Consider the following 14,575-nt stretch of genomic DNA (forward strand, 5'->3'; position numbering starts at 1 on the left):
CTTGGCTTTCCTGGTTTGCTCCCTGCAGGACCGGACCAGTGCAGAATAATCCTCCTTGGAGGCGAATCCCGTCCTCCATCCTTTGTAGGATCTGCTAACACAGCTATCCAAGGCCGACTAGTATGCCTTATATTTCAGGTCTTTTTACTGTATTTTACTTGTGCAGACGTTGTTTCTGTTCTTCTCTAAATGCAGTAAACATGAAAGCCATCAGTAACTACAGCTACTACCAAACGCTGGGAAAAGTGTTATGCCTCAAGGTGAAGAAACTGGTAAGAAGTGAATAGGTAATTTACATAAACTAAAGGGAAAACATTAAATACAGTCAACATTTATTAAGAAATAAGATGGAAAGGATTCTTGTTCACATTTAAAAAAAAAAATCAAAAAAAAAATCAGTTCTTTTGGATTCTTCAAATTCAAAATGAACCACTGAATAAAGTCTTGCTGAAATAAAGCTAATGATACTGAAAACAAAATATTTCCAATTCCACAAATGTTACAGCAATAGCCAAATTCCCTTTTTCCCCAGCATCAGTTAAGCATTGGCTTCACTGGATGAGGTGTGCATCCTTATAGACCTGACTAATAAAAATCAGTTGGTGTTCATCTGGTATTTCAATTAATAAAAATATTAATGGAGAGAAGAATCAGAGCCACCCAAAAAGAATAACTGTATGCATGACAGTTTCTCTTGAAGTTCAGTTTCAAGCTGCCTAAACACAGGAGATGGAAGTAGCCATCCCACTGGGAGAAGAACACCCCACTATTCTGTTGCTTTGGATTTTCTATCTTCATTTCCTCCTAATAACAGTGATGTGAGAACTCCCTCCATACCTTATGAGAAAGTGTCCTGGGATAACGGGTAACAAATCAACTAAAGAATAATCTTTGTTGATTATCAGAACATTTTTCGCTTTATACCCTTTGGAAATGCACTGAATTTCATCCTGGATAACAGAATTTTCAGAACTGTCCCCTTCTCCTCCACGTGACATATACTGGCCATGATTAGGCAAAGAACCTTTTCCACTATCTTCAAGCCTGTAAGAGTTTCAGATCAACAGATTCTTAGGGAGCTACCTAAATTGCACTGAGTGAAAGGGGATTTTGCAAGCCCAGAGCCGATTTTACAGCCTTTTCACAGCGAGCCCACCTCTCACCGCTGACTGGCCAAGGGGTCCTGGTGGCCCTGCCACTCACCACTGATTGGTCGAGAGAACAGTCTGTTACGTGGCCAGACCCTTGCTACTGATTGGTGGAGAGGGGCAGGGTGATGTGACTGGCTGCCCTCTCAGCCAATCAGCAGTGAGGGGCGGGGGGGAGGCAGAAAAGGCAGGGCTGCCATCTTGGCTGCTCCCCTTTGCACTGGCAGCTTCCCACTTCCCCCCAGCAGGCTGCAAAGCTGAGCCACAGTGGCCATGTGGACTGCTGACACACTGGGGAGCCAGCATGTTATTTTTAGTACGTGTTCTTTTGGGGGGCGGGTTATTTTGCAGATCTTGTGGACAATGCCCAAATTTCACAGCTTCCACGAAATCCACAAAATTGCACATTAAGTAGGTTTCTACACATTATATACTCTACCACTAAAACAAAGAGCAGCAGCAGATAAGGTTAAAAAGCCCAGTCACTCTTAATATTAAACATCCTTCAGTATTATTATTTCCTTTCTCTAACATTCATGTCACAACTAGTGTTTTTAGAAGCATTAATTACACTAAAGATAAAAGAAGTATCAGAATATACAGTGGAAAACTTTAAGCGCAGAAGGAGGATAAAGATACCTGTGGCCTCGAATGTCTGACTGGTCGCATACTCCTCCTAAGGCAATCCTGTGGAACTCTCGACCCAGAGTCTTTGCAATAGATCTTCCCACGCTAGTTTTACCAACTCCGGGGGGACCCACAAAGCAAAGAATGGGTCCCTTTAGGTTGTTTTTCAGTTGCCTGACAGCTAAATACTCCAATACTCTCTTCTTCAATTTCTCCATGGCATAATGGTCATTATCCAGAAGAATTCTGGCTGCACGAATATCCAGCCGGTCTATGATACACCAATAATAAGGATATCAGCATATTTTCTTTTAAATGAAAACATAACTATTTCTATATGGCAGACAATGTTTACTATTGTATGTGAATGGCAAAATCTTAAGTGTCCCTAGAAGCACCCACCAAAAGAAAGCAACCTCCAAGACTGACGGCACAATATTCAAACCACTACTAATTAAGTACATCTCTCTCTTCCTTAGCCTGTATGACTTGACTATATAGTTTTTTTTTTCTTACCCCCTTGCCAGAGTTTTAGAATCTCATGTGGGTGAACAACAGGCATACATTGGTTTATAACTACTCTGCTAGCACTGATTGGAAATTAGCACTGGTGGTGATTTCATATAGATCACCATTCTTGTAGCAAATCCTAACAGAAAAAAGGATAGTGTTTCCTCCTTCTAACCTTCCCCAAAAGATTGCTTTTGATGGCCTAAAAAGGTTCACAGATTGGGCTAGATCAGGCATGCATAGCAGTGTGGGGCCTGATCCTGGCATGCAGGGCTGGGTGGAATCTTGATCTGCAAGTGGCACCAGGCAGAGGCAATATGGGGTCCCAATCCCAGCATGTGGAGCTGGTGCAGAATACAGAACCCAATCCCTACAAGTGGGGTCAGGGGAAGATAGCAAACTAACTCCATTAATATCATCCAGACTGCTTGACTAAAAGATAATCTTTCAATCAGGAAGAACCAAACATCAAATTAGCACATCAAGGCAGTTTTTGCTGCCAGACAAAACTTCAAGAGCCAGACCCAAGTACATACAGCAAATGTCAAATGACAGACTTCTCCTGGAATTTCGGCATAACACATAAGAAGTATCAAAGAAGGCTAAAATGCACTCACCTTTTGTACTTTTGTTCCACGGAAGTTCCACCATCAGTTCTAAATAATTCCTGGTCAAAGCATATTCTGGCATTGATTGAGGCATCTTCTTTAATCTAAAAATTTAGATTTAAGCTCAAGATGAGATTTCCTTCCCTGTTACAAAGGTCCATTCCTGGCACACTTAAGTCCACAGCATTCCCTACTACACTGAAAATGTTAATGCTATGAAACAATGCCCTACTCATTTTTAAGATTGTAAATCACTGAATTAAAAGAGCATGTGCATAATTAGCATAAAATAGCAGCATCCATTCTTAACATGAAAATGACATGGCTTATAATTAAAGGTGCAGCAATATACTGGATGCATATTGGATCAGCACCGATAAAAGAAAAATTAATATTATTGGCTATTGGATTTTTTTGGCCAGTGTAGCCGATAATGCCACCGATAAATACAATATACCTTCTGGCCAGGGCCCCACATGCATGCACGTGGCTCAGAATGCAGTCAGGCAGCGTGGAGAACAGCACCCTGCAAGTAAGTCTGTAGAGGGGAAGGTGCGCTGGTGGGGGCGGTCAGATCAAGGCCCCTACAATGAGGGAGGGAGTGTGGCAGGGGCAGAGGCTGGGGATGGGGGCACTGCCCAGCCAGGGCAGTACACGGGACCCAGGGCCAGGGCAGGGGTGCTGTGTATGCTATCTAGCACTTGAACTAAAGCTCATTGGACAAGCTCTAGTTTAGTCTCTGCTGCTGCCAATTTTAAGCACTGGGACACTGATCCCCATGGCTCTGCCCCAATCTCTGCCTTGCTGCCTGCTCACCAACCTCGCTGGACAGCACCCCCTGCCCCTGCCCCAGCCCCACTCCCTCCCTCACTGTGGGGACCTTGATCTGCCCCCACCCCCACACTCCTTCCCTCCCCCACATCTGTTCCCCTCCAGACTTACCTGCAGGGAGCTGCTCTGTATGCTATCCAGCTACATTCCCGTAAATCAGTTATTGGATCGGTATCAGCCAATTTGGCTGGTTAATAATCGGCTATCGGTATCAATCAAGAAAATCTTTATTGGTGCACCCCTAATTATAATTTCTTAAAAAATATATATATATATAAATAAGGCTAACCTCTTTATATCAGATTTGTCTCACTCATGTAGGTATGCAAGTTTCACATGCTGCATATAACATGTGCACACGACCCCTAAAGCACTTTCCTAAATCAAACTGGATCATTAGCTCTTCACGTATTATTTTACATGATTCACTTGAAAGAATATGACACTTTAGTCTTCATTTAAGACCTTCCTATATCATACCCATCTTGGATTTGTTTTTTAATAACTGCAATGGTAATGCCTTGGAGTATTTCCTGACAGCCCTTCCATTGCTTCACTGCTCATTGTGTTGAATAATTTCTTCCAGAAGCTGGTGTTAGTTCCCTGTATTAGTTATAGAAGACTGTGCGCAAACCAGCACTTGGGCCTCCAATGACCAGATTATGTGTACAGGAGACCCTCGCCATTCGCGGGGGGATACGTTCCAGAGATCCCTGCAAATGGCGAAATCTGCGAGTACTGACAGAACTCCCTGTCAGACCCCACAGCTGCCCCCGACTCTCCCCCTTCTCCCCATTTTTCGCAGGGCTCTCCCACAGTGCCTGGGGACTGACCCCCCACCCTGAGTGCCGCTGTGGCTGCTCCGAGCACTGCCATAGCTGCCTCAGGCTGCGGAGAAGATGCCACTGCCGCCGCCTCCCTCTCCATCCCCAGGGTTCCCCTGCAGCGCCTGGGGACCAACCCTTTCCCACACCTGAGCGCTGTTGCGGCTGCCTCCAGGGGAGAAGATGCCACCACCTCCCTCCACATCCCCAGCACTTGCTCTCCACCCACCTCCTGGCTCTACCCCCCACCACAAATATTTGAATCCACAAATCCAGAGATCGCGAATAACAAGGGTTTCCTGTACCTCTTTTTGCTTACGAGTCTGTACAAAAAGTGTAAATGCAAGGAGGCAGCAGAGATTTAATTCCCTTGAAATATACCTCTAAAATTTCTCACTTTATTTCTATTTTGGTAATTTCAATACAGAGAAAAACAACTAGGTCTCAGTTTGACCTGATGGTTAATACACTACTGGAACTCATAAGACCATGTCAGGAATGTATCTTTTGTCATCTTCATGAGAACCTACCCAAAACTGGCCAAGTTCTAAGCCTCTGAAGACTACAGCTTGCCAATACTCAGCAGAAGATTCAATTTTAACAGCTCACAGCCGCAGACGTTCCATCCTCACTCCATCCAGTAACAACTCTTATTTAACCAGATCATATATATACCACCCCCACAGACCTCTTGAACAGCCTCCAGCCTAGGCAACTGGGGTGTTTATAGTGATGGGGGGAGGAGAAGACGGAGTTGGCTGCAGCATGGCAGGTAGAGTTAGAAAGTAAGTGGCTATGAGGGAAAGCAAATAACAAAATTAAAATGATCTTTGAACTCATAATTTGGCCCTCTTGCAAATACACATTCTGATGCTCTCATTACATGATCATGACTATTGTCTCTCCAACAAGCCTTTTTGTGGTTATTATTAACCAAAAATGCTTTTTTTTTTTTTTAAATAAAGGAAAGCAACATTTTCTGTCATCCAGCAGAACCTGCGTCATGCGATCAACACTAATTTCATGATAGCGTTCATCCCTTTTATTTTAAACCTTTTAGCTATTCAGATTGTTTAGGTTACAGACGTATTTTGTATCATGGTGCCAGAAAGGTCAAACTTTCCCTACTATATATTTAAAGACCGAGCATGTTATCCATTTTCAGACGTATAAGGAGGCTTAATGTTTGTACTGTAATGTTATACCCATTTCTAAACATCACGTGCTTTCTTAATTGTAGGCACTCTAAAGAGATGAAATACCAGGCATAAAAACAACTATTTGTCAAAATAATTAGCAAAAAATAACATCAAGAAAAAGAAGTATATGGCAAGACTAGCTAATTTAAGTCTTACAGTAAATTAATCAATTGAAAAAGGTGGTATTTTAGAGGCCTTATCACCTACCTCTTCATTTCTTTTAGACATACTTTAAGAGCTTGCTCTGACATACTGGATGTTCTAATTTTCTTTTCTAGCATGACAACATCATCATGATCTTCCTCTTCCTCCTCTTCCTCTGCAGCACCTGGAATGTGATTGAGTCTTCTAATAGGACGAATAGCTACAACCTAAGAAGCAGAAGAGACGTACACAGTTGCACTTCAGTATCTTTTTCAAAAAGTATACTATAAATTGAGGTCAAGAGAAAGAAGCATAAACTACTGCAAGAAGTTATTTGATCCATGTTATGAATAAGATCAGATCTGAATACAATTCATAAACTTATCCAATATGTAAGAGCATCTATTAAAATGAGCAGACAGGTCCTTTTGAATCTATCTACAAAGTACACTAAGATTCTAGATGACAAGAAAGAAATCTGAAGGTACTGTTAAAAATGCTTTTAAAATCTCTGTAGTACATTCTATAGTAATTACAAAGGTCTGACCTATACAGTTAGTATAAAGTAGGACATGACACAAAACTTTCAAGAAGTACATGTCCCAGAATCAAAGAGGTGTACAGAAGGTGCGTCTACACATCGCCCTACAGTGACATAGCGGCGCACTACAGCGAAGTAGCGATCATGCAGGTCCACATGCAATTGCCAGCTAAGTACTAAAGCACGGTGACATGTAGACAGGCTCATAGAGTCCCAGCTAAAATAATAATTTGTTGTAAAATGTCTTAGAATAAGAGTTGAAGAAAAATCAAACCCAAGAAATAAGAAACAGGTAAACAAGAAAGAGAAGTAATTAGAGAAGAAAACCCTGTGTTTTTAAGGAGCCACATTTAACCTGCACCTCCATGCAGCTTGCAAACTCTGGTTTGACCCCCTTCACCCTCTACTTCCCCTGAAAGTAATTACTCATCATTAGCAAATATACATGGCTGCATATATACCAAATCTTGTGATGTGATCAGATTATCATGTTTTGGCAACCTATAGATCTCTATTTCCTTCATGGATAAACCATTACAAATTTTAATTCTAACACTGAAACCTAACAGACCATATTCTGAAAAAATCTTCAGTGTGAACTTGAAAGCTCTATTCAAATTTCTCACTTTTAATTTGTGCATGGGATAACACTCAATATGCAAAAAGAATTTACAAAAGAATTAATACCTTTGCTGTCAATTTGTATTTGTAATGGATGTCAAAAAGTGAAAAGCATAACAAATGTTACAATATTTTATTTATCCATCTAGAAAACCATTAAAAATTGCCAATTTCTGTATATTATGTAAGTCAGATGTTCATACGAGTATGTAAAATTACTTCCACAGATTAAACATGAATAACTGCAGGTTCAATTTTTGGAGGCCACTTTTGAAAAATGACCTGACATTATTACATTTGAAAATCCTGTATTTAGAGGTCTGTTACCCTTTTATCATCATCCTGTTTGGGTTTTCTGGTTTTCTGAAGCAGCTTCAGACCTTCAATCTGTCGAACAAGCAATGGTATAGTCATCTTGAATCGTTCCTCCAAGCTAACAGCATCCAAAATCTAAAAGCATGGAATAAAAATGAAAATAGTTAGCAGCATTTCCCTGTATCATTTAAAGTTTAATTCCCAGCAAACAGTAACTTGCAGATTTCCTTTGGATTACTAATACATTTGATCGGAGTCAGGGCAGGCACTTTCCAAAAAACAAAAACAAAACCTGCAAGAGTGCCCATTAACAGAAGAATGGAACACGCGGTATGTGAAATGACTTCAGGGTTTGCATTTGATGTTAAACCAGAGCAAAGGCAACTGGAAATATTCCAACCCAAGAACTGAAAGAAAATAGACTAAATATGAGAATCAAAGGAAACCTTTGAAAACAGAAATAGCCCTCTTTCTAATCAAGATTAATGAATATGTAATACCTTGCTTTGCTTTACTGGCAGAGAAATGCACTTGCCTTAATAGAATTTTGCAGAGTAAGGGTGGAGAAATCTGGGGGCCATAATGGCTAGTTTTCACTAGCCATTTGTATATAGCATTCATTACTGAGCTTCTCAGGTATTTGATAAAGGTTTGAAGTATGTATAATATTGCAGGACTGGCATCTAATACCCTCAGAAATGGTACTGCTGTTAAGGAGCTAGGAAATTAAAAGCTAGTCTAAGCCTACTTCTTTTTCTAAATGCACCTCTTTATTCTAGGTGTGTCCCCTGCAGGATTCATTTCTCAATTAAGCTTGATGGTACAACCCAGCCATCTGAGAAATCTGTAGGATGATCTCCTCCAGTAATCCCGCAATCCCCAACTTCTGTCCCTGATTTTTCCTATACTTGTGTATGTATACATATATACACATACACACACACACCCCTTCACTTTTTATACCGAATTCCAAATCTGTTCATATTAATCACGACATTTAGACAAAGAATCTGTTATTAGGCAAATGAAACTTACTGTGGTTTCCTGCCAAGCAAGCGACAAATAATTTAGAAAAGGAAAAAAACCCCAGAGATTTACACCAACAGCCGAACAGCTAATGGTGGAGGCACTATAGTCATCTAAGTCAAGTAAGTGTTATTCTGAAGTTATCTAATAATGCATTAAAACACAAGTACCAAATCCTTAACCCCCTCCTTGCACATTAAGAAGGCAATACCTGAAGCTTCTCTTGGTTGGTTGTGCGAATGATCGAAGTCAGTATATCAGGCAAAGCTTCTCTAGGCAAATTGTCTAAAAGTCGTCTCAGCTTAGCAACTGCAGGGACAGACATATCCAACATCTCAACCAACTGTAAGAAAAACAAAAAAAAAAAATCCCAACCATCAGTATTTTCCTTCACATGTCTATTTGATGGGAGAAAAAAAGGCGTTCAGACTTCACTTACGTAAATATTAAAAAAAAAGACGATTAAGATATAATTGCATCTCTAAGAGGAAAAGTTTTTATCACCTAGCAAAATAACTTCTTTACAGTCCAAAAAACCCCCAAGATATACTCATTTTCATTCCAAGGCCAGTCAAAACTTTTGAGTTTTTTCCCTTCTTTGAAACCAATGTTAAAACAGTATCAGTGTCCAAAGATTTCTACAATCCTGATTTTTTTGTTAAAAGGAAAAGGAAGGAGGCAAAAAAGTTTTCCATTCACATTGTAGAAGATTTTTCTGATCCAATGATGTGTAAAAAGAACAACTCCTTTGAATTTGTACACCCTTTTTGAGAAACAGAATTTCAATATAGCTTGGGGACTGAGCAAAAATAGATTTTTACTTGCATCTGAACTGAACCAATTTTCCCCTAAAATATGGTTCTATAGGTTACCAAAAACAGTTATTATTTCTCTAATATTTGAAAGTGCGGTACATATCACAGAACAGTCTCATCAGTCAATGAGCTACATCCTTCCTTTCAAATGTTTTTGTCCTTACTCCTGTCTTCAATTCATCAGTTTTCCATTTTTTATCTTCAGCTGAAGGTGGGTTGTCCTTCTCAGCAGCTGAGGGCTGGACAAAGTGCCTGATGGAGATCTGGAAGCCCCACACCTCAGGAGACACTCCCCCCTCAACCACCCCAGCCCTAGTCCTGCTTCCCACCCACTGCATGTACAGCCCAGGCCAGCTCGCTCCCTCTCCCTCTCCCTCTCCCTTCTATCCCTGCTGTGTGCACAACCCAGACTAGCTTCCCCCTTGCCACATGCACAATCCAAACAAACTACACATCCTCCACCCCCACACAATCTGGCCCTGCTCCCTCCCATGTCATACACATCCCAGCCCTCCCTAACTCATGCACAGCATCCCCACACCTCTCCCTGCCACCCACATTGTGCAGGCAGCCCACCTGAGCAAGCAGCCCAGCATCCTTCTACCACACATGCAGCAAGGCTGTGCGAAATTTCACTGTTTCATTTCAAAGCTGTTTCAATGCGTTTCAAGCTTAAAACAAAGAAATCAAAATGAAACAAAAAGATTTGAAATAGCTTTGAAACTGAATGAGGGTACTTGAAACATTTTGAAAGTTTCGAAACCTTTCAAGTGTCGAAGCAGCCCGGTGGCAGGAGGCAGGGGAGAACCAGGGCTCCACAGCCACGTGGAGTGCAGCCCGGAGGCGGGCAGAACCAGGGCTGTGCTTGGATCGGCTCTGCCAACCCCATGGAGCTCAGCCCAGCGCCAGGAGGCGGGCAGAGCCAGGGCTGTGCTCCATCTTCCACTGCTGTGCTGAGCTCCATGGGGCTGCAAAGCCACTCGGAGTGCAGCTCTGGCTCTCCCCTGCCTCCCAACACCAGGCCGGATGACAGGAGGCTACTGTTGCTGCCTGGGGCCAGAATTAACATCAGTCTTCCCTGGTACTGGGTGCAAGCTGTGCCCAGCGCTGTCTCAAGCAGCAGCAGCAGCCTCCTGTCATCTGGCGTAGATCCAGGGGCCTGCATCCCCGGGAGGAGTCTGGCACAGCCCCACAGGCCTCCCGGGGGTGTGGGCCCCCAGATCTACGCCAGATGACAGGAGGCTGCTGCTGCCAGCAAGTGTCACGAGTTTTGCTTTTTGAAGTTTCCGAGAAACCTCTGCACCTATCTCCTTGAAACTTGGCAGGCTTCGTGCCCTCAGAAGGGGCTACTATCCCTGCAATTTAAATCCAAATCAGGGAAGAAATAACAAAGTTTTAGGCATTTTCATGATTCCCCATTATAGCCTATAGGAGAAATGTTACAACACATCAAAACAACAAAACAGTTTCAATGAAATGAAACCGGACAGTGCTTTGAAATGAAACCAAACATCGAAACACTGTCCCTTCAAAATGGCGAAACATATGTCAAAATGAAACAATGATTGTTTCGCACAGCCTGGCCCCTCCCCACTGTGCTGCTTTGCCCTCAGGAGCAGAGGCAGAAAGCAGAAGCCAGAGGAAGGCAGCCTGGCAACCTGGCCACTGCCACAAGTGCAATGACTGGAGTGGCAGTTGGGCAGGAGCCTGGGGGCCTCAAATGGACCACCAGCTGGACAGTCACAGATTACATTACAATGACATATACCACAGAAAGCAATTAATCAACCTGAAAATACTTTCAATACTATGCGTCTGGAGGACTGAAAGGTGGTCTCAATTGGGGTAAGCCTCAGTTTCTTCACCCTACAAGCCCAGGAGAACGGAGTCAACAGAACACTCCTATGTTAGCCACTCAATACTGTTACAGAATGATCTGAAGGAGCTATCACACACCATTATGAGAAAGAACCAGGGGAATAACAGGGTCAACAGGCCTGCTCCAACATATATTTGTTTAGCAGTGCTTGAGGCAAAGTTCACAAAGCATGGCACATGTAAAAAATGTCTTTCAAAGCAGGCCTGGTATCTACCTACCAGACTTAAATGTCTAAATCCAGACTCACTACTGAAAAGGAACACACACCCACAACAATTCTTCTATTTGCAGCAGAGGCAGAATTATTTCAAACAGCATTTCCAATGCACCTTACAGGGACACTGCAAAAGCTGGGAGACAAAGTTAAGCCTTTGTCTTCTATCTAATTCTGTGAAAAATTCTAATACCCCATTTGGTTACTTTGTGGGTCAAAGTCTTTTTAGTTTTCTCATTCAGAAAATCTACTCAGGATGACTTCTCACCTTTTATCAGAACTTGTCATGCTCCACCACTCACTCTATTCAAATCCCTCAATGGCTATTTCCTCAGCGTTCACAAAAGTGAAGTTAAAATATGACCACATAAATCAAAGGTGGGCAAAGTCCAGCCCATGGGCTGAATCAGGCTCATGTGGGACTCCATTCCCCAGCAGCCCCTTCCTGTATCACTGCAGCCAGTTTCCATGAAGACCCCAAGAGTAGGGGAGCTATAACACCCTGGGGCCAGGGTTTCCATGAAGACCAGCCCCAGCAGCGGTGGCAGAGTGCACAACTGGGCAGGGAAGCTGTTCTGGAGCTGGAAACTTGCAGTGGTGACAGTGTGGTCCAGAACTGGGACAGAGCAGATATCTACTGCCTGCATGTCCCAAGCACGGGCATGCAAGCAACAGATCACAGCTCTGCCCTGGCTCCAGACTATGCTGTCACCACTGCAGAGCCTTAGCCCTGGAGCAGCTCCCTGCCCAGCTGCATGCCCTGCCAGTGGTGCTGGGGCTGATCTCCATGCAAACCCCAACCGTGCACTGTCACAGCCCCACAGCTCCTGGGGTCTCCATGGAAACCAGCCTCAGCAACCCAGGCAAGGGCTGCTGAAAAACAGAGTCCGGCCACTGGCCAGATCCATCATTTTGCACCCCATCCCCCCACCCCCAATATAAATACTACCAGCAGGGATACAAATTAGGCCTTTCAGTGGGTTTGCAATGTTGCAGTAATTTGAAGACAATGGGATCATATGGTCACAACCAGAGGCGTAGTTTGCTCTGCAGATCCAGCATTACTGCCATCACACAAGGAGATCAAAGAACTCAGCTTGACTCTTAGGGTATGTCTACACAGCTTGATGCAGTGCAGGACAAAGCTAAACCAAGCTAGATGGAAATGTCCTCTCTCAAATATTTAGTTTTTGTGGCACAAAGCCATACCATTCAGTCATACCAAGCTCAGTGATGGTTTTGGAAATAGACACAACATAGCTGCATTAGTGCACTCCTACATGTGAGCTAACAGGCCAGTGGTTTACAACCCATGCTCCAGAGACCCCTGGGGATCCACAGACTATGTCTAAGGGGTCTGCGAAAGATGACTATAACCACTCAAAAGTATGTAAATACCCACGGTTACAATTCAAAGGGGTGTTCACCTCCATTCAAAATGTTTTGGGGTCCACAAATGAAAAAAGATTCAAACCACTATGCCTGGCCTTTTTCAGTACTGCTCTAGCCCAGAGGATCTCGACTGTGCTGCCTTTTGCCTCACAGACAAACCCTTGGAGCCAGAGGAGCTTTGAAGACAGAAGAAAGGGAAGCTTTTACTTACAAACTGAGAAAGTCAAATGGGGGAATCTAGACAGGAGCCATATCCTGCTAAGCCGTTTCTACTTTTGGTTTCCACATTCCCTTTTGCCTTACAAATGTGCCACTAGGCTACTTCCTCCCACCTCCGACCTACCCAAACCCACTAGTTCAGCAGAGCTCCCTCACCCACATGCTGACCACACAAGATAGGCAGCAACGGGAAAGCACCAGCTGGCTGGAAATACCTGCTTGGCCAAGGACACCTGGATCCCACAGCCAGTTCCGGGAACGCAACAAGCCATGGCCCCAGTTCAGGGAACATTCAAAAACCTCTGCAGCAGGGCCAGGAAGCAAACAGCAGCACCCACAGCTAGAGGAGACCCCCCAGTCCAGCCTGGCCCAGGCGAAGGCGGCTGACCTGCACGGCGTACTTGTAGAACTGCTCCGACAGCTCGCCCAGGTCCTCCTCGGCCTGGGGCCGGCGGGTGAAGTCCTCCAGCCGGTCCAGCTGCTCCACCTCAGCCACTGGGTACGGCTTCTCCTTCAGCAGCTGCAGGATCTGGAAGCGGCAGAGGCCAGTGACCAGCAGCGTGTAGTGCGGCTTGGGCCAGTTGCTGCCAACCACCTGCACGGCCAGCGCCGCCGTCCCGATCCTGGGGGGGGCAGCAAGTCAGGCACCGGCGCGGCTCCCCCCCGGACCCACCCGCTCCCATCCCGCCGCACCGAGCGGCAGCCCCGCGCTCCGCCGCCCAGGAACCGCCGGGCCGGGCCCCACCTGTGCAGGGAGGGCAGGTCGTCGCCGTCGCTGGCCGGGTCGCTGGTGTTGGGGATGACACCGATGATGGTGCTCTTCAGCGACGTGCCCTTGAGCAGGCGGCTGCGCACCAGCTGCATGTTGCGCGGCGAGTCCACGCTGGTGCGCATAGTGGAGCCGGGCAGCAGCACGCCCTCGTGCGTGAGCAGCAGCGGCAAGCGGCTCGGGATCTGGATAGCGCTGCTGGACGCCATGGCGGTGCCCCGCCTGGCCGGCCACTGTCAGCCGCGCCCGCTACGGGCCGCCGACCGGGACAATCCGCCTCGCCGCGCCCCCTGCCGGCCGCCGCTGCCCCTGCGGGCTGCTTGAGGAGGGGTCACGTGACCGGTAGCAGCGTTTCAGCCCATGTGTAATGCGCGATCAGTCCTAGCAAAGCTGGTCAAATGCACGATCGTTTTTAAGGATGCTTTTTGGAGCCGTGCTGGTCTGAGACTAAAAACAATGCAGAATTCTAAAACTCTCATTCCAGAGATGATACCTTTTCTCAGAACAAATAAGAAATCAAAAAAAAAAAAATCTTTCTTTGCAAGCTTTTGGGCACACGTGCCCTTTTTGGGGCAGCTCATTGGTGCAGCCTAGGCAAAGCCCAAGTCTTAATCAACTTTTGGGTGTTTTTTTTATTAATTAAATTTTCTATATTCCAAGCCAAATTAGCCAAAACAAATTCCAAATCCATGAGTCAGTCCAGAACCACAGGGGGTGGTACTACCAGCAAACATCCTCCACCCCGCTCTGGGGATTCAGATGTTTCCAGAACCTTTGGTAGGAGTCCTAGTTGCAGGCCAAGCCTGGAGGCTTGGAGTTTAGATGCCCCAGAGTCTTGCATGCCCTCAGCTTTAAGGCTGCAGGAGCAAGCTAGGGAGGAGGCTCCCCTTTCC

At 44.9% G+C, this 14,575-nt stretch overlaps 1 protein-coding gene across 1 annotated transcript in view; it reads right to left on the reverse strand.

Annotated features, from left to right (window-relative positions):
* LONP2 (lon peptidase 2, peroxisomal) overlaps window positions 1-13,934 on the reverse strand; it is a 73,992-nt gene extending 60,058 nt beyond the window's left edge. The window contains exons 1-7 of the mRNA XM_019535763.1: window positions 13,659-13,934; window positions 13,302-13,536; window positions 8,606-8,737; window positions 7,381-7,503; window positions 5,955-6,118; window positions 2,903-2,997; window positions 1,788-2,046 (exon numbers count right to left, since the gene is read on the reverse strand). Coding sequence (XP_019391308.1) covers window positions 1,788-2,046; window positions 2,903-2,997; window positions 5,955-6,118; window positions 7,381-7,503; window positions 8,606-8,737; window positions 13,302-13,536; window positions 13,659-13,891 — 1,241 coding nt within the window. The 5' untranslated portion in view covers window positions 13,892-13,934. The remainder of the gene's footprint in view (window positions 1-1,787; window positions 2,047-2,902; window positions 2,998-5,954; window positions 6,119-7,380; window positions 7,504-8,605; window positions 8,738-13,301; window positions 13,537-13,658) is intronic.
* Between the last annotated feature and the right edge of the window lie 641 nt (window positions 13,935-14,575).

Source organism: Crocodylus porosus, unplaced genomic scaffold, assembly GCF_001723895.1.
Source record: "Crocodylus porosus isolate Cpor-Errol unplaced genomic scaffold, CroPor_comp1, whole genome shotgun sequence".
In the NCBI taxonomy this organism is placed as follows: Eukaryota; Metazoa; Chordata; order Crocodylia; family Crocodylidae; genus Crocodylus; species Crocodylus porosus.